A 26381-nucleotide genomic window follows, 5' to 3' on the forward strand; every position below is an offset into this window, starting at 1 on the left:
TGGGGGATGATCATAATGGGGGAGGCTATGCTTGTGAGGGGGGATGAGAGTATACGGGAAATCTCTGTACCTCATGTTCAATTTTGCTGTGAATCTAAAACTGCTCTAAAAAAATAAAGCCTCATTTAAAAAAAAAAAACTTTTAAGCTGAATAAAAAAGTGAAATAGAATTAAAAGGACTACACACACACATGCAAACTCCTAAATATGCGTGTCTTCTGTATGTGGGCGTAAATTTTATTTTCTACTCACCTATACCTGAGATATAGCAGAAAAGCAAATATTTGTGAGTCAAAGAAACCTGACCTCAAGCTGCTTATATAGTGCTGAGACCATTCCATTATTCATTAAACAAGCCTTTACTGAGCACCAGTTATGCGCCAGGTATTCCTCCCAGCACTGGGAACACGGCAGATAACAAAAAGAGGGGAAAAAAGAAAACTCCCTCATGAAGCTGACGTTATACTGACCATGAGTTTCAGACAGTTTGGAAAGACCTGGGTTCAACTCTATCCTCTCCAAGTTCTGACATGACACCTTGGACAAGGCATTTAAACATCTCCTCAAATTAATATCATTCCCAAAAGAGTGGAAATATGTACTTTCTACGGAGTAGTGAGATATGAGATATTACGTGAAAAGTTCTTAGCAAAGAGTATGACACACGGTAAGAGTTCAACATACATTAGCTCGTACTACTATGCTGCTTAGCCAGTCTGAGTCTCAGTTCTAGAAATAATTGTTAGAGGAATAAATGAGATAATTAAGTGTCTAGCATAGTGACTGACACATAAGTCAAAGGAAACAAATAAGAGCTCCCTTTGCCTTCTGCCCATTCTTTATAATAGTGAAACACTGGAAATGAGCCAACTGTCAAGTGGCCAAATAATTAATTGTAATCCACTTGGTACAATTAAAGCCATCGACCATGACAAGGACTGCGATAGCACAGAAAAGCTTATAACATAGCTTGAAAAGGAAAAAAAAAAAAAGCTTAATACAAAATTATAGACTACTCTGGACTACAGCTATGCAAAACTAATGTATGCCAAGTAAAAGAAATGTAAAATGTCAAGGAAAAATAGGAAGAATGATTTGTTGGGATGATAAGATTGGAAGTGAATTGACAAATTTTTATTTCTGCTAATGTCCTAATATAGATTAGGTAACTAATGAATTGTTTTTGAATGACAGTTCCTCTGATGCAAGGTGGCCTCTGTAGACAACTCCAGGAGGCACTGCTCATATGCATGACAATGCTAACGGTGCCCACCGGAGTTGTGCAACGTGGGGGTGCTGTTCCCCTCCTGTTGGAAAATAGTGGGACCCCAGGCCAAGAGTCCAAAATGACTCCTGTGATTTTTCCAATCACAAAACGGCAGCACTCCACAATGCCAGGGCCATGTAGGCATTGCTTTCTAGAGACTAGAAAGCACATTGGACATGCTCAGGGCTGCTTTACGTGCTCATTTCTGCCTTCGAATGTTCATTTTAATGCGATATTAACAAGACTAAATTTACTATGAAAGTTCTATGTACACGGCACTGTGGTAGCTGAAGCATCTTATATGCACAGGCTTCCTGCCTTCAATGAAGATGATCATTATCAAGCTGGGAAAAGAAGAAAAATAATCATAAAAGCTCAAAATTATAAATTTCAGTGTAAGTGACAATCATTACCAAAATTAATTCATCATTAAATTATAGTTGGGAAAATGTGTTTTAAATAATAGTACCTCCAAAGCAGGGCTGCCTGGTTGGACAACTACAGGAGGCATCATTGTCCCGTGGTGACCCTACGGTGCAATGTGAACGGTGCCGGGAATCACACAACGTGGCAGCTCTGCCCACTGATGGTGCATGATATTTTCTAGAAAGAGAGCCTTCCCTGCTCACGCTACGGTTCCTTTGGCACGTAAAGACCCTTTTCGCCCATCAAAGGTGCTTTGGGGCTGAGCCATGAGGAGGGTGACTTGACCTGCAAAGGCCAGGAGCAGGATGCTCCTGTCGGGCAGATCATCTGTAACAGAAACCACTGCAATAATCTTCCCTCTGGACTGAGAGTTAGAGTGAGGCAGGAGGAAAGCCCCGCAGGCGGCCAAACTCCCTGGCACTTGTTCCAACCTGTGCCTCTGTAGTTAACTCTTACTGGAAAACCCTGAGGCTGCTTGTCAGCTTCTCAGGGAGAGTCAATGAAAGGCAGGAATGGTTTGAAGTTGGAGAGGGCCCTGGGGGGAGGGATAACTGCGAGAGGAGGAAGCAGAAAACGTGTGGGCAGCCAGGCAGGACTGGGGCTGCAGAGGTGGAACAGGCCAGCCCACACGGCCCAGGTTTCAGCTCCCCACCTTTTCCAGGCAAATGTTTAAAATTTCCCTGAAGCTTCCCTGTACTTCCCTCTCTGACCCCTCAGGAACTTCAAAGGAGAAAGGTGGGAGTCGACAAGTTGAAGATATATTAGGAAAGACTTTAAATACCATTAATAAATAACTCCCGGATTCCCAAGGGCAAAGAGGAGCCGCTGCCACGTTTCCTGCAGGCAAGGTGAAGCCGAGGAACTGCAAGTGGCCAACTCAGTCGGGCATGTGCTACCCAGAAGACAATGCCTAAGGCAGCTGAGAGGCTTCCAACAACATCTGGAAATACCCTATTTCCACCCACACCTACCACTCACTCCTGCAGAAGGCTTCTCTCAGGGAGTTTCCTTATCCTTTAAAGGGGCATCTTAAAAATTCCCAGACCCCTCACTCTGCACTCCCAAAGCTCCTGCAGTGGCCCCATACGTTACATTTCTGTGGATCTGGCTTTGCCCAAAACAACCACTACTGCAATCTAGGTTATAAAGAGTCCATGTTTAACAGAAAAAGAAACAAAGAAAATAACAGTTTAGTTACATTGAGATAAACTATTTACATTAAGAGGTTATCTGTGGATATTCATGATCTCTAACTCTATGCCACAAGCTGGACACAAAATGGAAGTGACGTCTCAGGGAGAAAGAGAACATAGCTGCACACACGTGTGTGCACATACACACACGCACACACACACACCTCCCTGTGTAGACCCAGAGCGGCAACAGAGCTGTCCATTGTGGAGGGAAGTGGGGAAGGCGATAGACAAATCTCAGTAATTCGTTAAGATGTCTGTAATAGGGAAAGGACAAACCAAAGCCACTTTTTAAAAAATTCTCCTTTTTGTTTGTTTAGGTTCTCCCATTCCTCACTCTAAGTGAAAGACAGGAATTAATAGTAGGAGAATGTACTCTGTTGTTTTTACAAATGCATTCTTTTTGATTCTAACTAATGCCATTTGCTTCTGTAACCGTGCTTGCTTTTAGCTGTTTGTTAAATACAGGAGTAAGAGCAGGAGTAACTCCATGACAGGTTGTGCCTCAGCATAATGCCCAGTGCCGGGAGTATGAAGTAGAGATACCAGGAATAACCGCAAAAACCACAAACAGGAGAGAGCCAATCAGAAGAAAACATACCACCAGCTCACCGTATCAGGGCATTGCAGCTGTTCTCGGCCAGCATTGCGGCTGTTGTTGACCAGCATTCTTGGTCAACTGGCGCCGGCGTGAAAATTGAAAATCCCAAGGCTTGGAGCCAACCAATCAGGAGTCAAAACAATCAGCCACTTTCAAAGGAACCAATGGACTAAGGGGGGAGGGGGGATGGAGTGTCCAACGTATGGTGTGAAACCTGCGTGTCGTGTGCCAAAAAAAAGTATAAAAGCTTCACTTTTACCCCAGGGCGGGGTCCTGGTTCATAGGAAGGCCACTGCGTTGGTGCTCCGGGACTTGGACCCTAGCTCGAGCTAGCCAATAAACTCCTTTGCCATTTACAGCCTCGGTGACTCCGCCTCTCTGTTCCTAGGGCCAAGGGGAACCAGCTCTAACATAAGCAGACTACAAAAGCTCAATCAACAACAGATACAAAAAAAAGGCTCCAGACAGGAAGGAAATGATGAATCTATTCTTTCAAAGCTAGATGTTTTCAAATTTGGAGGATCTGGGCGAAGCACTGCAAAGGGTTGCAGAAAACATTGTTTTCTAGTGGGAAACACCAGCAGATGAGGGAAGGGGCTGACAAAGAAAGGTAAATGTCTGACAAGCTGCACGGTCTTAGAGCAACCCGAGGCCGCTCAGCTGTATCCTACTCATTCAGTTGAAGAATTTTTTCTGAGAACCTGCTGTATGCTAAGCAGTGAGCTAGAAGTTAAAATATCAAGAAATTATTCAAAAACACATGTCACGTCTTGTGTAAACCTTGGTGGTGCCTACTGAGTATTAGCTACCGTGCCAGCTGCTGGGGACACAAAGATGGGTAACCCACATTCCATCCCCCAGGGAACTCCATCCTAGCAGAGGAGACAGACACGCAATCCTTTTCTAGCCCAGTCTCAGAAAGGCTGGAACACAGCCCAGGAAAGCCCAGAAGAAAGTGACTCAATCACCGAAAAAACATTCGGGCTGGATCTTAAGTGAGAGACAGATTTCCCCACAAAGGGTTCTGGTGAAGAGATGGAGTGAGCTGAGCAAAGAACCGATACTGCACCCGGGCCTCAGCTGACGGGCCCTGAGTGCACTTGAAAGGCTCCCTGCCTGAATCTGGTGCACTGCTATGTCGGGGACCAGTGGGAGCATTCAGTGCCTTATCTGACCTGGGCTCAGAGGGGGTGTAAAGGACTTCATGGGTGCACATCTTTCCAGGCTGGGACAGTTTCCTTTCATCCCAGAACAAAAGGGCTCCTCTGAGGAGGGAGACACAGAGGATATAACCCACTGAGCTTCCAGTGCTAACAATTCCATCAGGGATGACGGATCACCAACAGAGAGAAAACAGCAACGAATCCTGAGGTGTTAGCATTACTCTAAAAGGTGGGTGCTAAACTGCTTGCCCCTTCCCCCTGCCATTGGGTGAATACAAAAGGGTGCTGGAATAGACAGGGCACTGGAAGCAGCCTCCCCGCCTCCCACCTGTCTGCCGGCTTCTCTCACCTGCCCCCACCAGGGGGAAGAAAGGAAGGTATCATGTCATTCTTGTCATTCTTTACCATCTTACCACCAATCAAGGATTTAAGGATTTGCTGGCAAGAGATGTTTCTCTCTAGGAATCTACTGCCACTCACATCTATTTTTTAATCAGATTTCTTGTCACCTTGCTCAGAACAGTTGATTGAAATAATGGCTAGCCATAATATTATATTGCATGCTCATGTGTTCTAGGTACTATATGGAAAATCCTAGTTAATTTTTTACTTCTTCCATTTAAGAGAACTGGGAATTGTGGCAAAGAGAAGTCAAGAAACTTGCTCAAGGCTGAATGAGAGCTAGAAAGTAGGAGAGTCGGATTTGAACCCAGGTGTGTCAGACACCATGGGCCAGACTCTTAACTGCTTTGCTATGGGAAAGAAGGTTAACAAGAGGAAAGTCATTCTAGAATACACAGAAAGCCTTTTGAGAATGACAGACTAAAGGCAGGAAGCTATTTTGAGGGGATGAGAACCTAAACCTTGAAGAAAGTAATCTCTAGTATACAGAGGGGAAAGGGAATGGGAGGAAGGACACCACACTCTACCAAGGACCAGCCCGCTCAAGGCACTCTAGCAGCCTGAGGCCTGGTCCGAGCAACAGACCAGCAGGACAGGACAGGGGCTGCCTTCCCCAGCCATGCCCTCCTGGTTTCAGGAGGGCTGGAGGTTAAGGGGAAAGGCTAAAAGGACCATTTTTTGGCCCTGAGAGGGCAAGACACTTCACCATGGTCCTAAATAGTGCAGAGCTGACAAAAAGAAGCAGGCCAGTGATGGTCCACCACCATGTCACCTGCCTAATCAGGCCCCAGCGTGGGTGGATGCGAGGAGGGGATTAGTCAGGCTCTGACATCGAATGTGCTGAGCCCACGGTCCCACAGGAGGAAGATGACTGGGTATGTGGGGAAGTTCCTCCTGCCTCCCAAGGAAGGCACTGGCCTTCTCTGCCTGGACACTGAGTCCAGATGGGATTTCACCACACTATGAAACAGCTGTGAGAAACCAGCTGAGGTCCAGGGCAGAACCAAAATGAAGAACAAGGAGGAGGTCAAACACCAGGGTGCTAACAAGAAAAAGACCTCAGTTCTTACTAGCTATGAGACCTTGTAGGATTTACACAAGCTCTCTAAAATACAGGCGTCCTGTTCCACAGTGGGGATGATGAAGCTGCTGATATATAGCAAAGCTCAATAAATAACAGTCCCTGAGGATAACAATAATAAAAATATAAAGTTGGCCCTTGAAGAACATGGGTTTGAACTGCATGGGTCCACTCAAATATGGTTTTTCAATAAATAAGTTGGAAAATATTTTGGAGATTTGCGACAATTTGAAAAAACTCACAGATGAACTATGTAGCCTAAAAATATCAAAAAATTAAGAAAAATTTAGATTTGTCATGAATGCATAAAATATATGTATATATTAGTCTATTTCATCATTTACTACCATAAAATAAATACAAGTTATAAAAATTAAAATTTATCAAAACTCATGCAAACACAGACCATACATGGCACCATTTGCAGTTCAGAGAAATGTAAACAAATGTAAAAAGATGCAATATTAAATCATAACTGCTTAGAATTAATTGCAATACATACTGAACTACCATAATAATTTTGTAGCCGCCTCCTGTTGCTATTGCCATGAGCTCAAACGGTTCGAGCAGCTGCTTAAAACGCAGTGTGACGCTAATCATGCCTGTGTGAGCAGTTCATCTCTCCAGGAAATTGCATATCACATTAAAAAGCAATCTCTCATGGTTCTTGTATATTTTTCATCATGTTTAGTGTAATGCCATAAACCTGGAATAACACTATGGGACGCATATGAAGTACCACTAGTGATGCTGGAAGCACTCCCAAGAAGCAGAGAAAAGTCATGACATTACAAGAAAAAGCTGAATTGCTTGATATGTACATATGTACTGTACATTGAGGTCTACAGCTGTGATTGCCCATCATGTCGAGATAAATGAATCCAGCATAAAAACCATTGTAAAAAAAAGAAAAAGAAAAATAAAGAAATTCACAAAGCTGTCACTGAAGTTACACCAACAGGTGCAAAAACCTTGTAATTTTTTGCAAAATATCTTTTTATCTCGTGTTGAAAATGCATCTTTTATGTGGGTGCGGGATTGCTACAAGAAAGGCATACCTATAGACTCTAATATGATTTGAGGAAAAGTAAAGTCATTATATGACAACTTAAAACAAAGGGAAGGTGAAGGATCAAAAGCTGGAGAATTAAATGCCAGCAAAGAATGGTTTGATAATTTTAGAAAGTGGTTTGGCTTAAAAAAAAAAAAAAATCAAGATAATAGGAGAAGCAGTTTCTGCTGACCAAGAGGCAGTGGATACCATTAAGAAAATCACTGAGGAGAACCAATATCTGCCTGGACATATTTTTAATGCAGATGAAAGTGCCCTATTTTCGAAAAGAAATGCCACAAAGGACATTTATTAGTAAGGAAGAGGAGCAAGTAACAGGATTTAAGGCAGGAATGGACAGGCTAACACTTGATAGGAATAAGACCACCAGGCTTAGGGACCCTGTTTCTGAGGCTGTGGGAGGAGAGGAGGTGAAGGAATGCTGCCTGAGCAGGAGCCGGAGATAAGGGCAGAAATTAACTGCCTAGTCTGGGGACATTCCAGTGATCTGGGAGTACAGCAAAGCAGACTCCCACCTGAAAGCTTGAGAGCCCTCATGCCTAAAAGCTGTTGAGCAGCTTGACATGAAAGCCACCCACGGCTGTAAAGGAAGATTGCAAAATATCAGCCCGTGAGAAGGGACGCCAGGCTCCAACTCTTAAAAAACACCAGGTTGAGTTCCTTCCCTCCTTTCTCAGTAGAACACCTCAGTTAATGGGAAGCTAACCTCTCAGTGAGAAGTACTAATCTCTTTGTTCCTCAATCAAATGGGCCACAACTGCTGAGTTCAGAGATACTATCTGTACATACCTTAAGGCGTAGTTGTGCTTAGTAACAAGCTACGTGTTCCCACTTCTATAGATAAAAGAGTAATTAGCTAAGACATCTTGTGACTATTAGTGGAGTCTTGAAACTTCTACACATTGTAACCCACAAGCTTTTCACATGAAATCATTGTAATCTATAGCATGAAAAAGAGAATAAAAACAGGTGCTAGATTTCAGTCAGTGCCATCTGGCTTGTGGGAATGCTGGTGGTCCCCTGATCTCCCCTCACCCTTTCACCTTACTTTTTGTGTCCATGTCTTTGTCTCTCCCATCTCTTGCAGTGCACACTGCCTGGGGACCTGATTATATTGGGGGCATTGCAAACCCCCGATAAACACTATTATTTTATAAATTAATAAATGCAGTTAGGTCTAGGATCAGGACAGCCTTCTCCATAAAGCTGCTAACTCTGAGCCTTGAAGGGAAAATTTAAACACCAGCTGCCAGTCTTTTGGTCATACAACAAGAAGGCCTGGACAACAAGCACATTTTTTCTGGATTAGTTCCATCAGTGCTTTATCTCTGAAATCAAGAAGTATCTTTCCAGGAAGGGACTGTCTTTTAAAGTTTTTTTTTTTTATATATATTAGACAATGCCCCTGGCCACCCAGAACCCTGAAGGTGTCAAAGTGGTCTACTTTTCCCCAAACACAACGGCTCTAATTCAGCCTCTAGATCAAGGGGTCATAAGGCTCATTACACACGGTACTCTATGGACAGGATTATCAACGCTATGGAAGAGAACCCCGATAAAGAGAACACCAGGAAAGTCTGGAAGAATTACATCATTGAAGATGCCATCATTATTATAGAAAAAGGCGTGAAAGCTCTCAATCCTAAAACAATAAATTCCTGCTGGAGAAAACTATGTCCAGATATTGAACATGACTTCACAGGATTTATGACAATCAAGGAAATCGTGAAAGAAACTGTAGATATGGCAAAAGACGTGGGGGGTAAAGGATTTCAAGGTATGAATCTTGGAGAATTTAAAAAAACTAATAAACACCACACCAGAGGAATTAACAGAAAATGAGTGATGGAGATGCGTGCTTCCAAACCAGTGCTAGATGATGAAGAAGACGACATAGAGGAAGCAGTGTCAGAAAACAAATTGACATTACACAATCTGGCAGAAGGGTTCTGATTACTCAAGACTGCTTTTGACTTCTTTTGCAACATGGATGCTTCTATGATACAGGCACTAAAACTAAAGCAAATGATGGAAGAACTGGTACTCTATAGAAAAATTTTTAGAGAAATGAAAAAGCAAAAAAGACAGAACTTACAATGTATTTTCATAAAGTTACACCAAGTTTGCCTGCCTCCCCCTCCCTCCTCTACCTCTACTACCCCTGAAACAGCAAGACAAACCCCTTCCCTTCCTCCTCTTCCATGTAGACAATGAGGATGAAGACCTTTATGATGATCCACTTCCACTTAATGAATAGTAAATATATTTTCTCTTCCTCATGATTTTCTTAATAACATTTTCTTTTCTCTAGCTTAATTTATTTTAAGAATATGGTACATAATACATAAAATATACAAAATATGTGTTAATCTACTATTTATGTTATCAGTAAGGCTTCCAGTCAACAGAAGGCTATCAGTAGTTAAGTTTTTGGGGACTCAAAAGTTATATGCAGATTTTCAACTGCTGGGGGGCCATCACCCCTATCACCCATGTTGTTCAAGAGTCAACTGTAAATGTAATAAAATATTATTAGAACATAAGCATTATGAAGAAAAATGAAGCAGCAATCTTTAGCCCAGGTAATATAATCATAATTACAGTAAGAGCATACTAAGTGTTAAATATGTGTTATGTACTACATTAAGCAGTTGTCACGCATTATCTCAGATAAGTCCCCTAACAGCTCTCTGAGTTGGTGTGGTAGGTGGAATAATGCCCCCTAAAGATATCCACATCCTAATTCCCAGAATCTGTGACTATGTTACCTTACATGGCAAATGTAATTTTGCAGATGCGACTTAGGATCTTGAGATGGGGAGAGCAACCTGGATTTCCAGGTGGGCCCATTGTAATCACAAGGACATAAGCTAGCCCTTTCTCTGTGATGGCAGGTTCTAGACAAAATGGCAATGGGGACTCTGCAGATGATGCACACACATTCCTACTAATTCACACTGAATACTGCAAAGTCACAAGAGCCCTGCACTTTATACTGTCCTGAATGGGTCATGGCACTAGACAATCCAAAGGAGCTCAATACCCAGCAAAGTTAAGTCCTTAGCGCTGGACAAACCCAAAGTCCAAGGGCTGGTGTGAATAACTGAAGACAGACTCTAAATCACCAAAAGCTCCAGGGCCTAGGGCTTGCCTGAATCTGCTCCACCCACTGAACAAGAACCCTAGCATGCATTCTGACATCTGGATGATTTGTCACTATTACTAGTATTTGTCACAGCAGCTACCAATCATGTGCCAGGCATTGTGTTTCATTATAAAAGATATTAAGACCCACCCCCATTGGAAAGATGAAGTAACCTACATCTGGAGAGAGAATTTAAGTAACCTGCCCACGAACACTCAGCTGGCAATGTGCTGGAATTGAAACCCAAGCCTGCTTCATTCCAAAGTCCTTGCTTTTAATCAACGTTCTAAAGAAAAAAATCACATAAAAATAAAATGGCAGAGAAGAGGGGGTGTGCATATAAGTATTCGCTTTGTGTCCAATCATTTCAGAGCAAGCCATGCAGCATTTCTTAAACCGGCTCTATATCGAAATCATCAGGGAACTTATGAAACAGACATATTCCTGGTCCTGGCCCTGATTCAGAGAATCAGGAACTCCAAGGACAGAGCCTGGAAATATTTGTTTTTGATAAGCTTCCCTGGCTATTCTGATTCAGCCCATCTATAGCTGTGTTCAAGCTGGGATTCATCTACAAAGGAGTACAGCCAGGCCCTGCTCCCCCAAGCTGGCCCGGAGAAGAGCATGCCACCTGCAGTGCCCAGGGAGAGGCCAGCCAGATACTGGCCAGCATCTAACAGTCCCCTGAAGATAGTTCTGGGGCCACCCTTTCAAGAATTATTAAGAGTAGACCTTCATTTATCCAAAGCAAAGAGCTACTGGTGAAGTTTTATAGTCTAATTCTAGTTTGAAGAGTTGGCTTCAAAAAACATCCCCAAACATTATCAAATAACTTCGTTAGGAAGCCTCAGCCATCCGCCTGGTATCCACTGGAGTGCATAAGGACAGCCTTATCTCTGACACATTTATCCCAGGCCCAGGAACTTTAGCAATAGAAACTGATGTGCAGGTTATCTAAAGCAGACACTTTCCACAGTGTGACTTTATCGGGGACACTGCAGCAGTCACCGGGCCTGAGGAGAGAGCAGAGGACAATGCTCTGTTGCAGGTTGTGACTCCTGTCTTCACCACCAACCAGCTGCTTTATCTTGAGCAAGTTAACGAACCCCTATAAACCTTGGTTTACTCCTCTGTAAAGTAGGGGGTAATGAGAGTTCTTATGTCCTAGAACTGTGCGAGAATTCACCTGGCGATACACACAGGGCACTGAAGCTGGCCTGCCCACAGGACACGTTCAGAAAGAGGTGTGGCCTTTGCCACAGTCCAGACCACTACACTCACATTGCACAGTTGCTTTGCTGGAAAGAAGGCGACCTACGGGAGTGAACACAAGAGCACCCACATCACATAGCAGGAAGAAAACCGTCCCATCCCTCAGAGAGCTGTTCTCCCCACCACCGGCGACAGAGTCACTCTGATCATTAAGCAAGATGAAGGCAGTGACCACAGCACCTAGTGCTGAATCTGGCTCATGGTACATATGTGATAAAAATTTGTTAAATAAATGAAATCATGAAGGAATAAATGAAGGGGAAAAAATCGCACATTCTCTCCACACACACAACGTAGACCATATACCCTTTCTGGGGGCTTGTTTTTATTAGAGTTTACCTCGTGCCCAGGATGATGCCGGGCCATTTACATCATTCTTCCTACTTTGGGGACTCGGAGGCCTAGAGAGAATAAATAATTATCCCCAGGATACACAATTAGTATATGGTCGAGCTGGGAATCAAACCCAGGTCACGTACACCAAAGTGCCCATCGTCTCCATGCCAAACTGCCTCTCTGCCACCGCAGCCTGTCCTCAGACAGCTTTGCATTACAGCAACTTGAGTTCACAGAGCTTCGCTGTTGGCTGAATGGTGGGAAATAATCTAGCTCTGGTCCATAGAGGGAAGCACCTGCAGGGGACACCTGGCCACAGGTGACGACATTGGTTACCTGACCCCCAGACACAGTTCTATGTAGTACATTTCTCACTTCAGCAACCTCTGCCCATAGTAAACAAATCTTAGCATAAGAATTTTCCTCCTTTCCTTATAGCTTAGAATACAATTCCTGTCAGGGAGGATTGGGTCCCAAGGAAGCAGACATCAGAGCTTACCATTGAATCCATGATGATATTTAAACATTAGAAACAGAAACCACAGCTTGCATTTATATTGCATAAAATGCTTCATAGGCCTTATTTCATGTAATTTTTATAACAACTTATGAAGTGACAGGTATTATCCTTTCTGTCTAATGATGAAGAAATTAAAACTCAGAGAGGTGAAGAAAATTTCCAAGGTCACACAGCTAGTTAAAGTAGTAGAGCCAGAACCTAAGGCCAAGGCTGGCAGCTTTTCGCATGCTTGCCTCAACCACTAGGCAATACAGCTTCAAGTCCTACCCACCACACGAAGCTCCCGAGTTGTGTTTGTGGGTACCTCTCAGCCCAGAAGTAGGGAATCCTTACTGCAGTGTAGCCTTGAACAAAGAACACCATAAAGTTTCAATGCTTTGCTCACTCCAGGCCCAAGAAGGCTGCAGGAGCTTGCTTGGGGTAGACTGCAGCCTTGGGCTGGAGGGATTATCAGGTAAACAGAGTCAGAGAAGGCTTCAGCCCCCACAGAGCTCATGCTCTGGTTGGGGAGGCAGAGGTCACACACATCATTGCCCACATAAGTTAATGCTTATTGTCTTCACTGCTATAGAAGAAAAACATGGAGAGCTATGAGGACACGTAACCAGGGGCCTGACCTGGTGCTAGCAGCTGGAGAAATCCTCTCTGAAGAAGTGACATTTAGGTTGAGGACAGAGGACAGGTCAGAGTGGTTAACCAAGAGGAAGGGAAAGAGGAAGAAAGGCGGCAGGACAGAGCACTCTCTCTCTTTCCACTCAGCTCTTTCTCCAGCCTTTCCCTGGGTATATGAGATAAACTGCACAGTTGACACCGACCTATGCTGCTCAGCTAGGCAAAGGGTCTGGACACCATCCCCTACCCAAAGTGCCATCAGAGCACCAAGCAAGCCTGGACCTCAGCCCAAGACACCAAGCTCAGGCAGTGATTAATGAACCCACATCTGTTCAGTGCTACCAGGGGCAAAAAATTACATCCCAGATTATCAAGGCTAACGCCTATAATCCTAGCACTCTGGGAGGCCAAGGGAGAAGGATTGCTTGAGGCCAGGAATTCAAGACCAGCCTGAGCAACGTAGTGAGACCCTATCTCTACAACAAATTTAAAAAATTAGCTGAGCGTGGTGGCACTCGCCTGTAGTCCCAGATACTCAGGAGGCTGAGGCAAGACGATTGCTTGAGCCCAGGAGTTTGAGGGTGCAGTGAGCTACGATGACACCACTATACTCTAGCCCCTGGCAACAGAGGGAGACCCCGTCTTAAAAAAAAATTTAAAAAAAGGAATGAAGAGTTTCTGTAAGGAAAGAAAAATAAGAAGAATGCAGAAATCAGTCAGAAACCTAAAACAAATAATCAAAGCAAAATACAGACCAGTGGTCACAAGCCACACTGTGAATATTCAATTATGACTCAAAAAGCTAATGGGCAACACTGGGGGAGTCTTTGCTAAGGCCTGTCTCTGCATTCTGAAGGCAGTTGCTCCAGGCCTTCGAAGCCCGGAATGCCACTTCACCACCGGGCCAGCAGATTCGTAACTTTTCACATACAAATGTTCCACTCTTGGTGCTTTGACAATTGGCCAATTTACTAGTTACATGAAGAGTAAACAAGCCTTGTTGTTGTTGCTGTTTTATGTATTTCATACAAAACCAGCATGTATTTCCTTGTTTTAGCCAAAAAAAATATATATTCTGACTATCATGGGATCAACTTGGTCAATACTTATTACATAAGACCACATTCTCTAGGTCAAAGAGCACTGAGTCTGTAGTCTCAGCTGTTGGGCCATGACCCTTCGACCCGAGGCAAATCTCTTTCCTTCTTTGAGCCTGGCTCTCTTACGCAGTAAAATGAGGGCACTAGTCTAGAACACAGGTTGTCAAACCCAAAAATTTTACCTTGGAATCCACCAGGGGAGTGTGTTAAAAATAAAAGCTCTCCAAATCCCTGGCCCAGGCAGGAATCAGATCCTTCTAGCACTAACACCCTATGACTCTCTGAAATAAGGCTAAGCAGACAAAAACAGAACCACTTCCCTAAAAATGATTAATTTCTGAATTTCAATTCCCTTAAGGAGTTAGCAAGAAGCAAGGGTAGCTCAACACTTGATAAGGTCGCTAAGCAGTGGGAAACAGCATGCCTTTACTCCATGGGTAGCCAAGAGCTACTACTGTATAAGATGAGGGTGAAAAGCATGGAAAACAACTAAGACAGAGTATTAAGGAAAGGTGTGCATCTTTATTCATTAAACCCCTGAAGATTGTTGAATGGCAAAATCACATAATTATGGCTGGGCTTTAAGAAGCTTAATCCTGCAAAACCACACAGGAGGGATGAGAATAGGGAGGCTGGCAGAGAGGAGAGCAGCTGGTGAATCTTATGAGCAAACACAGGCAGAGGAGCCATGTGGCCCAGCCCTGTGTTCATAAAAAACCTCCAGTGATCTCCAAGTAAGACTATGTGTACAGTTGAGAGGCCAATGCCACAGGACTGAGAGAGGCTCACCATTCAGCTGTAAATTCAGGCTCCACAAGCAATGTGACAGCAATAAGTAAAGAATTTTTTCATAGATGAAAATAGATTTTTCAATTTTTTCATTGCAAGTAGTACAGATGTTTGGCATTATTTTGTGTGTATTAAAAGCATTAATTTCTTGAATTATAAGCAGACTGAATATCCATATTCCTGTTTTAAAATTCTTTCTTTTTTTAATATATGAAGAGCCCTGAAAATGGAAGTGGCTCAAGACTCTCACAGCTTCTGAGTTTATTTCAGGTGCCCAGTTAAATGGTAACAAGAGCCTAAGGGGGTGGTGGTCAGGAAAAGTGGAGAAAAAGATCAACTGAAGCAATTTAATGTGGGTAGTCTAGAGAAGACCTGACAGCTACTTGAAGATGGGAGTTGAGAATGATTCTGCAGTTTCTAGCCAAGGTCATTAGGAGGAGGATGGTGCTATTAATAGAGGAGGAAGTCAGAAGAGGAAGTAGCATGCATGAGAAGATGAGTTCTATTTGGGATGTGAAACACCTCCTCTATTCTTTTTGACAACAACATCACTCTTGACCAGGAGTGAAGAAGAGTAAAGAGCCTCTGTCCCATGCTCTGCCTTGGACCATGGAAATGTAAACCATCAGAAAAGCACCCATGCAGTTCTTAGGAAAATCCATTCCTTTAGAGCAGTCCTCAACCTTTTTGGCACCAGGGACCAATTTCATGGAAGACAATTTTTCCATGGATGGGGGGTGTGGGGGTGGAAAGGGGGATAGTTTCTGGATGATTTTGCAGCTGCTCCCCAGCACTAGCTTTACTGTCTCAGCTCCAGCTCAGATCATCAGGCATTAGAGTCTCATAAGTGCAACCTAGATCCCTCGCATGCGCAGTTTGCAGTAGAATTCACACTCCTATGAGAATCTAATGCTGCCACTGATCACTGGCCTGCCACTCACCTCCTGCTATGGGACCTGTTAGGAATCAGGTACCGGGTACCGGTCCACAGCCTGGGGGTTGGGGACCACAGCTTTAGAGAGCTAAGTCATTCATCACAGATTTCCTTGAGAACTCCCCTGTGAGGTTAGCTCATGACAGGTATTATACACATCATTTATGCCCTACAGGGTGGCTTCCTCAAAACAGAGAAAGAACATGGGGACCTAATGCTATGACAAGATTTGGCTTAGAGTACTTTCAGTCTGTGTTCCCGATTCTGAAGACAAAGAGGTTTTTCCCCAACCCTCAACGCTCTTGCCCAATAAAAAAATAAAATAAAATAAAGAATATAAGCTGAAGAACCCGAGATTCAGAAGAACTATACAAGAACTTCGAGATCATCCCAGTCAATCAACTGCTTTTACAGATGAAGAATGCAAGACTCACAAAGGCAAAAGCATACCATTAATCAAGGCAGAGCCAGCTCTAGCACCAAGGTTCCCTAACTGGTCTTCCTACCACCTGGGAGCATCTCAGGACTCATACCCACCTTCCTCATACTCCAGGGCACTGCACTGTCACCTGCAACGATGTATACACACAAGTAGGGCATGTGGCCCTATGTGCTCTCTACATAGAGAGAGAGGCTTGAGGTGGATATAGAAAAAGGAGAGGAGATGAATTCTCTCAGCATGAATCTCTCATCCTTATTCTGAAATCTGTTTATAGTTTCAAGCAGTCTGTCTAGAAATTCCTTAATCTGAATTCAAAACCTCAGTTTTGCTTGAGTTATAAAATGACAGATGGAAAAAATATACATACATACATGTATATATTTACGTATATGCTTTTTAAGCCAAAGCTACAAAAACTTTCATATATTCTAGTGAGAGTAATTATCAGCATAAGTGCACGTAGAAATAATTTAACAGTATCTATCAAATGCATACATCCTCTGACCCAAAAATTTTATTTCTGGAAATGCATCTTATAACTAACTTGCACACATAAAAGGTTATTTGCAGCAGCAATATTTGTTAGAAGATTGGAAATAGCACACATGCTCATTAATAGAACACTTGTTAAATAAATCATGATACAGCTATATAGTAGAATACTACATATCTGAAAAATAAGTACACTATGAATTGTATGAAAAGATCGCTAAGATATTAAGTAGGAAATTCAAAGAACAAAACACTCCTTTTGTATTAAAAGGGAGGCAAGGGAAAAATAAAAATCTATGTTTTTATTTGTTTCTAATGAGATTTTCGGAGATAAAAGATGAAAAATGAAGAGACTTTAGAAAGATACATAAAAAATTGGAAGTGGAGAATGAGATAAGAGGAAGTTATTTCACTGTGTATTTTTTCATTCTCTTTGATTTTTGGACTACATGAATACATTACCTATTCGAAAAACTAAATAATTTTCAAATAGCAAAAGCTACCTACTTAATATACAAAACATTTCATTAAATAAGATGCTTCCTTAAAAAAGAAAATAGAGATTTTAGCATATCCTCAAATGAATCTGATCTTTGAATCTTTAAGCAAAATATGAAATTAGATGACTTTTGTCCTTACTTCTTTAAAAGAAAGTGTTTTTTCTATGCCTTGCAGAAATGTGACACATTTAGTACTTTGATCTAAAAATAATCCCATTTCAAATGTTTTCAAGATAAATCTGAACTTGGTTACTGATATAAAAACTGATCAAATTCCAGCAATGTTGTTACTTTTAAGAGCTCTCCTATCTCACCACCGAAACCCGTACCTTTGTCACCATGGTTCTTCCTCCCATGAGGAATTCGGTGAAGGCACAGGATATAGCCATCTTCTGTCTCAACTAGGTGTTCCTCACTGGGGAATCCCCAGTAAGAGATAATTTCACTCTGCAGAGAAAAAGGACAATGGAAATTCTGTGGACAGAATCTGACACCATCTCCCACATTAGCAGGCAAAGAGAGGAGAAGGTAAAATGTCAATGACATTCTCCATTCTTAATTATTTAAGAAATCAATTGTTATTGAAATTTTAGTCTGCTCAATCTAGTAGTCAACATTCCATCACAATAGTAAATCCTCTACTTGTTCTACCCATGTGTTCTACCCACAGGTGTTTGGTTAAATGTTGGTTTCATCATTCTAGGATTGAAAGGATTTAATTTTATTATTCTGATAGGAAAGAATTTTTTTAAAGAGGGGGAGGTAAAAGAAAAAATTTGGGACAAGAAATAAAACCTAACCCAAAGACCATGTTATCAGGTCATATACTCTCTGGGTTCACTATGAATTTCTCTCAACGTCCCTAAAGTTGCCTGACTTTAGTTGGGTGAATGCATCATCAATTTTAAAGCTGCTGTTTTCTTTCATAATCTGTATTTTCCGGATATTTTGTGCCTAAATGAGATATTTCAGATTTTATTATTTAGTTAAGATTGATAACTTTGAAATATTTTAATTAAAATAGTAATCAAGTGGTTATTTCTGCTTATTTGTTCTAAAAATACTTTTTTCTAGATACTTTGACCTTTGCATTGAATATGATCCCTGGACATTCTTAGTCACAATCTTTGTTCAACGTATTCTAAAATCAGCATTCAGTAACAGTAACATTCTTGCAAAGCTTGGACCCTTTTTTGTTATTCTTTAAACAAATTCAGTGAGACTTAAAAATTAAATGAATAAAAATTATCATTTACCTTTATTAAGAAGTATATATAATGGTAATATGAGGTTTGTTAAATAAGCATTACCTGGTAAGAAAAGTCTAGCAAACTGGATCTAAGATTCAGAGAAAAAGAAAAGCACAGAAGCTAAAAAGAGATCAGAGTTGTGGCTTCATGGAGCCCATATAACTGGATTTAAGAAAATGACATTTGTCACAGATGCATTTGAAAAGCACATGACTTTGAGAAACTTACCACATTCATGTTTACTTCAGGATCCACAGCTGCCCGCTTCCCTCTGGACCCCTCGGAGTGCAGTGTCCCAAGGACCAAACAGACCACCAACACCAAGAGCTGCATTTTCCTTCTGTACAAAATGGTCTATTGTTATTTGCCCAAATTTTGCTACACAAAAATATGTTGGCAGATTAATACTCCCGTCAAACATCTGAATCAGGTTTAGGGCAAGTAAAAGTTAGGTGAAGGATAAAAATGAAACAAATGGCTCCAGCCATAACTCGAAAGGAGAAAATGAGGAATTCTTTTTTACTAAGAAACCTCCCCAATCTCAGTTTGCGTGACCTTTGGGGCCCAGCACACCCACTCACCTACTCACCACAAGGCTAAGAAATTTTTCCTGGAGAAATAACAGAAAGCAACATTTAAAAGAGGACACGTTGACATAAAGGAAGTGCCACAAAATTCCAGAGCATATTTCCTACCTCTTCCCCTCCACTTGTGATTTAAACATTTTTAAGTTCGGCCAGTATTAGCTCTTCCTCCCACTTATCTACCCACTTCTGTTCTTGCTCAAAATTATGTCAGCATTCAAATGTGTCGCTCAAGGGAAAAAAGTGAAATGAAAGAAAAGAGAGCCTTCAAGAGAAATAGAGAGGAAGAATTTGACCTCTTTCTCCCAAAACACTCCAACCATCAACAAAGACCATCCTAGTTTCTGCCAGTGATGGCTCAAAATCACAGCAAAGATCTTGAGGCTATTAAAGGTGAAGTGAAGTGACTCTCCTAAGGACACCTAGAGATGGTTAGTGGAAAAGTTAGAACTAAAGCCCAGGCCTCCTACCCGTTTTTTGTTTTGTTTTTTTTAATAAATATAATCACTTAAAAAGAAGCGTGCATGTATGCCCATACAAAGACTTGTACATAAATGTTTATAGCAGCTTTAATAATGTGTAATTATAGTGTGTAATAGCCAAAACTGGGAAAACTCAAATGCTCCAAATGAGTGACTGGATAAAAAAATTATGGTATATACATACTACCCAGCAATAAAAAGGAATGAACACAACTTTGATGAATCTCAATTATGCTAAGAGAAAGAAGCCAGACCAAAATAAATAAATAAGTAAATACTGTCTGATCCCATTTATATAAAACTCTAGAAAATGCAACCTAATCTATATCGACAGAAAACAGATAAATGGTTACCTGGGGAGAGAAGGGGCAGGAAGAAAGGATTACAAAGGGGTATGCACAAGGAATATTTTGGGGTAATGTACAGGTTCAAAATACTGAATTCACTGATGGTTTCACAGGTGTATACATATGTGAAAACTTATGACATATGCCCTGCTATTGTCTGTCAATAATGCCTTGATACTGCTGGCTTTTGGTTTTTTTCTTAATAGTACTGTGCTTAAACCAAGTATTTCACAAGTCTTAAAAATGGGTTCTCAGGAGATTTCAAAAGTGAATTCACTCCTTTCTGTTGATTCAATTTCTCTTGGAATTATTTGTCCAAGCAGTAGTGAACCCTGAAATTCTAGATGGGAGCAAATGTTATCTTGAAAATGCATTGGCAAAGCAAGACCACTGCTTTTACTTACAAGGGTATATTTCTTTAAGATAGCTGGAAAGGGCTGTACAAACCTGGGTGGGCTACTTGTTATCATAAATACAACTTCCCAAAAGTCCATTGGTAGGTACTAGGGAATAAGGAGTAGACTGAAAAGAAGAAAAGTAAAGGTATAGCCACAATCAAAAATAATGAAGCATTTGGTGGTAGGTGCTTTCCATTCAGAGCTTTTCCTACAGACCCTGGACCAGCTGTTTAGAGGAATCACCATGAGGGCAACAGCTGATGCTACTCAACTGAAAATGTCACCCAGTTAAGTGTTCTTTCCAACACAACACTAAGTTAGTTTCTCAACATAGAAGTCAAGATTCTCACAAAGGCAGAGATCGCGTGAGAAGTTCAAAGAAGAAAAAAAACAAACACAAATCTCCAGGCTGGATTCAGTGTGCTTTGCTGGGCTCTCCTAGCACCTTTATTTCAGTTCTTTAGACTTTGTAACAATCCAATTAAGTATTTATCCGCCTTCATTTCCTGTCAGCCCACAGGGCGGAGCCTGAGTCTGATTCAACTTTGTACCCCCAGGACCTAGTGAAGTGCCACGCACATATCAGATGGACAGTACAGGTTTTGAAAAATGGGATAGGGACGGTCCAACAATTCAGTGGCAAAAGAAAGGAAGGCCCAACGCAGCTTGTCATTTGTCTTTTTTTTTTTTTTGAGACAGCGTCTCACTCTGTTGCTCGGGCTAGAGTGCCCTGGCGTCATCCTAGCTCACAGCAACCTCAAACTCCTGGGCTCAAGGGATCCTCCTGCCTCAACTCCCAAGTAGCTGGGACTACAGGCATGCGCCACCATGCCCGGCTAATCTTTTCTATATATATTTTTAGTTGTTTGGCTAATTTCTTTCTATTTTTAGTAGAGACGGGGGGGGCGGGGGGGTCTCATTCTTGCTCAGGCTGGTCTCCAACGCCTGAGGTCAAAGGATCCTCCCGCCTCGGCCTCCCAGAGTGCTAGGATCACAGGCGTGAGCCTCCACGCCCGGCCGTCATTTGTCTTTCTAGTAACAACAAATTAAGCTCGTGAGTTGCGCCAGACACCGTAGGCAGCGCTTTCGAACCTGTCAATTACTCCACCAACCCTACGGCAGTACCGTGAAATTCATTTTCAGGAAACTGAGGTTCATCCAGGTTAAGTACTGGAAGCAAAGTGTCAGCTGGTGAAATAGTAGTAGCGCTGGGATTTTAACCAGGACCAATGCCCAAGTCTGCTCTCTACCACGCCGTTGGCTAACAAGAGAGGTAGGGGAGGCTACCTGGAGCAGCTAACCCGAGGAGAGGGCGAGGAAAAAGGAGAGCTAGGAATCAGGCTGTCCCCACAGCTAGGAATTCCTGCTGTCCACACAGTCCGGGAGCTCTGGGTAGCTTCAGTGACCAGCCACAGAGCCTGTCCAGGGGAGTGGAGTGCGCCCAGGGCAAGACGGGCAAGTTGAGAGAGCCCCCGACCCTTGGGTATCTGGGAGATGCCTTGAGCCACTGCCCGCAGAAAAGGCATCTACAAGCACCCCAGGCAAGATCCCCCGGGTCCAAATGCTGAGGGTCCTGCCGGCCTGCAGAGACGAGGGCGCGACCCTCCCCTTGGCGCCCGGTGTGGGCAGGCCGGGCACCGGCTCCCACGCCGCACCCGCACCTGGCGGCGCAGCGGGGCCGGCACTCACCTGGAGAGCCGTCCTCCCCGGCCGCTGTCCAGAGCAGCAGTGCCCGCTCGCAAGGACCGGAGTGCAGGGAGGAGGCCGGGAGGGGACCCGGGAGGCCTAGGCGGGAGGGCGGGCGCCTGCTACCCTGCTCAGGCTATTCTGGCAGCCAACCAGAGCCGCGGGCCGCCAGGACGGGCCGCCGACGCTCCGCCCCCGCCCAGCCCGGCGGATTCCAAGCCGCCAGGAGGCCCCGCGGAGCATGCGCCGTGGGCGGGCCTAAGAGGAGCGGGCCCAGCTCTACCCTCTCGCCGCCCGCGCCTGGTCTCCTAGCCGCCGCCTCCAGCTCGGCCCGGGGAGCTCCTGCAGGGCTGGCGCTCTCTGCACCTGGCACAGAGCATGTGGGCTCTATAAATAAAAATAAATCATATGCTCCATATGAAACGCTTAGCATTGTGCCTGACGCGAAGCGATCTTTTGTACATTTTATTTTTTTATTATTAAAGATTTGTGGAAAGGGGAAGAAACAGCAATATTCAGTATGCACATATTATTTATTAATCATTTAATTCAACAAAAATTTTATGGAGCACCTACTAAATGCCAGGCATTAGTGAGACAGTGGGGATATAGAAACCAACCAAACAAGGTCCCTGTTCACCTGCTTACATTCTAATGGGAAGAGACACACCATGAAAAACTGTGTAACACATCAAGTGGTGATAAGTACTATGAACAGCAACAACAAAACCAGAGAAAGGGATAATGGAGGATGCTATGTTATGTATATGGTAATCAGGAAAGGACTCTCTGATGAAGTGACATCTGAGCACAGACGGGAAGGAGGTGAGCCATGTGGATACTGGGGAAAGAGTATTCTGGGGTTAAAATTACAAGTGCAAAGGCCCTGGGGCAGTAATATTCCTGGTGAGTCTAGCAAGAGCAGTGAGGTCTTTGTGGCTGAAATGGAATATACGTGATGGAAAGTAGTAGGACATGAAGTCCTAGAAGAAGTTGGGTGCCTTGGGGACCACTTGTCATGGCTTGGACCAGTATGGTGATAGCAGTGAAAGTGGAGAAAAATAGTCAACTCCAGATATGTTCATAATGTGGAGCCAACAGGATTTGCTGGTGGATTGTAGACAGTTATGACAGGGAAAGCAGCGTCAAGAATGGCACTACTGGGTTTAGTAAAATGGAATTGCCATGAATTGAAATGGAGAAAGTACCAGGAAGAGCAGCTTGAGTGGGAAATCAAGAGTTTGTTCTAGATGTGTTGATTTTGAGGTGCCTGTTAGAGAACTCTATCAGCTCAGGCCATGTCAGGAAACAGAAACCACTTTAGGCATTCCAAACAGTGAAAATGGTTACACAGGTAATGGCATTGCTGGGAAGCCAAACAGGATTTGAACAGTCACCACAGAGATTATTAGCAACCATGGGAAGAGCTGGGGCATTATCGGGAGAAGGAAGTATCACTAGGGACCAGAGATTGGGCAGTAGTCTCTGCCAGAGACATTACCTAAGGCCGAAAGAGAGGAGCTAGAAATATCTGGGCTTTCCTTTCCTTCTTCCCTTCGATCTTCCCCAAGTCCCTTCTGTGGGTTCAATGCAGCCTAAAGGTGGCTGACACAGGAGCCTAAGAAATGCAGCTTGCAGGGGTCAGACCCCTCCACACTCCACAGTACAGAGCAGAACAGGGAAGGACAGGGAATGGATCTGGAGGAAAAAAGGCAAAGATAAACAAATCATCCATATGGAGATGTTGAGTAGGCTCTAAGATACATAGGTCTTGTATTCAAAGTCAGGCTAGAGATAGAATTTGGGACTAATCAGATTAGAGACAGTATTTAAAGCCATGAGACTGGATGAGATCTCCTGCAAAGTGAGCATAAATAGCAAAGAACATACATAAAGATTGAGAAGATATAAAAGCTGAGAAGACAGTGAGGTTAGAGGAGAAATGAATGTGTTGTACTTGACACTAAGTGAAGAAAAAAATTTCAAAAAAGAAGACATGACCAGCCCAGGCAAGTGACAATGACAGCTTGAGCGAGGTATGCACAGAGAAATGAGCATCAGATTTAGTGGCACTTCTGTGTGTCAGACATTGTGCTAAGCCCTGTACATAGGGTGTGTCATTCAATCCTCAAAACTGTCTTCATATCCCCATTTTATAAGTGAGGAAACTGAAGCTTAGAAAAGTTGGATATATTGCCCCAAATCACAAAAGTATAAATGCAAACCAGGCAAACAAAATCCAGGTTATCTATGAATGAATGAATAAATGAAAATAAATACAACCAAGTTTCTTCACCCAAATAAGGGAGGATGTTCCTCACTTCCTGCTTTGGGCCATTGCAATCCACAATGCCTTGTGAATGACCCATGCTATTACTATGTCAAACTTAATAATAAACAGAGAGGGAGACTCTCTGAAAGAAAATGATATTTATTCAGCAGTAGCATTGCAATGGAAAAACATGCCATTGTACAGTGAGTACATTTTAAAGAGGTTGAGGCAGGGGAAGTTTTTAAAGACAAAAGGAGGAGGATTACATAAGTTGTTTTGAATCAATTATCCTTGGCTACAAAGATTAATAACAAGGGTGGCGTCAGTCCAAGGTTGGACAGGCAGTTGCTAGAAAGACGTCCTTGCCGAAGCATTTCCTGTGTAAGTTGTAGTGGTTGGTCTTTGTGCAAGGTTGTAGGTTTTGCAGTCCTTTGTGATAAATTGGCATACATACATGAGAACTCCCTCCCTTCATGGTCTTCCTTGGATCCATTTGTCAGGGTTTTAACACAAGTGACTACATTTTGATTTTGACAACTTTTTACACTATAAAGAGAAAGTTTTACAGAAGAAAGCAGTAACAGTGGTGTGTGTGTGTGTGCATATGTGCGAATGCATGCGTGTGTTTGGGATGGGTACTTTTTAAGCCAGACTGGTGGATTGAAGACAGAAACAATATTGGTAGCAGTTCTGCTTCCAACCGAGATGGAGTAACAATGACCAGATTTATTCTCCTACCTTAAACAACAGGGGAAAAAAAAGTATAAAACAATGGTTTCAGACGTTGGACAATAGACCGTGCAAGGGAGCAATCCCTGAGAAGAGGAAAACAAATGAAATGTGCCCTGTGATGCCTCAGATAATTACTGCCTGGAGAGAATTTCCAGGCTGCAGTTCAGGGAGGGGAAGCCCAAGCAAGCTCCAGTGATTTCTCTGAATGGAAGACACAGGTGAGAATTCAGGAAGACTAAGGCAGCAAAGTTGCAAGGCAGAGTACTGGAGTGGAGAGAGCTGAAGGGAGAGAGACAGTGAGAGAGAGGGAGATCTGGAGAGCTGCAGAGGGTTCCCCTCAAGTCTTTGACTCTTTGGCTAAGTAATGTCGGAGCTTGCATATGAAGAAACTGCACTAGGCCAGGGAAAGAACCACCCACAGATGGTGAAATCTTTAAGGCTCACACAGAACTTGGAATGGCTCACTTTACAGCCAGAATGGGAAAACCTTACAATATACAAGGCACCAGGTGGAAGATTCATAAAGCTATATCCTCAGTATTGGAGCAAAATTAGCCCTTGGTTAAGATTACTTAAAATAAGAGTACCAAAATAGGCCCTCAATTAATTTTCACCAAGGTGCCATGACAATTCAATGGGGAAAGAATAATCTTTCTAATATATGGTGCTAGAACAATTGGATAGCTATTGCAAAACAGTAAACCTAGACCCTTAACTCACATCTTACAGAAAAATTAACTCAAAATGGAACATACACATAAATTTGAGAGCTAAAACTATAGAAATCCCTAGACAAAAACAAAAGAGAAAACCTTAGGGAATTTGGGTTTTGTCAAGGATTTTCAAAAAATATATAATACGAAACACACAACCTATAAGAGAAAAAAGAGCAGCTGAGGATGGTGGTGTGTGCCTGTAGTCCGCGCTACTTGGGAGGCCTAGAAGGAAGGATGCCTTGAGCCCAGGGGTTGAAGACCAGCCTGGGCAAGAGTGAGATCCTGTCTCTAAAATAAACAAAAAAATTAAAAATTAAAGTTGTTAAGAAAAAGATCAACAAGTTCAACTTTTTCAAAATAAAAACTTTTCCTCTTCAAAAGATGCTTTATAACCGTAATGAGATACCACTTTATACCCACTGGATGACTATAATAAAAAAGACAGATAATACCAAATGTTGGTAAGGATGTGGAGAAATTTGAACCCCCACACACTGCTGGTGGGAATGTCAAGTGGTATGGTCACTTTGGAAAACTGTGTGGCAGTTTCTCAAAAGGCTAAACATA

General features: G+C 42.8%; 1 protein-coding gene across 1 annotated transcript in view; it reads right to left on the minus strand.

The window, feature by feature from the left end:
- LIPA (lipase A, lysosomal acid, cholesterol esterase) overlaps window positions 1–22203 on the minus strand; it is a 39246-nt gene extending 17043 nt beyond the window's left edge. The window contains exons 1-3 of the mRNA XM_012659743.1: window positions 22098–22203; window positions 18826–18937; window positions 17677–17794 (exon numbers count right to left, since the gene is read on the minus strand). Coding sequence (XP_012515197.1) covers window positions 17677–17794; window positions 18826–18930 — 223 coding nt within the window. The 5' untranslated portion in view covers window positions 18931–18937; window positions 22098–22203. The remainder of the gene's footprint in view (window positions 1–17676; window positions 17795–18825; window positions 18938–22097) is intronic.
- Window positions 22204–26381: the final 4178 nt, after the last annotated feature.

This window comes from Propithecus coquereli, unplaced genomic scaffold (assembly GCF_000956105.1).
Source record: "Propithecus coquereli isolate 6110/MARCELLA unplaced genomic scaffold, Pcoq_1.0 Scaffold63, whole genome shotgun sequence".
Lineage (NCBI taxonomy): Eukaryota > Metazoa > Chordata > Mammalia > Primates > Indriidae > Propithecus > Propithecus coquereli.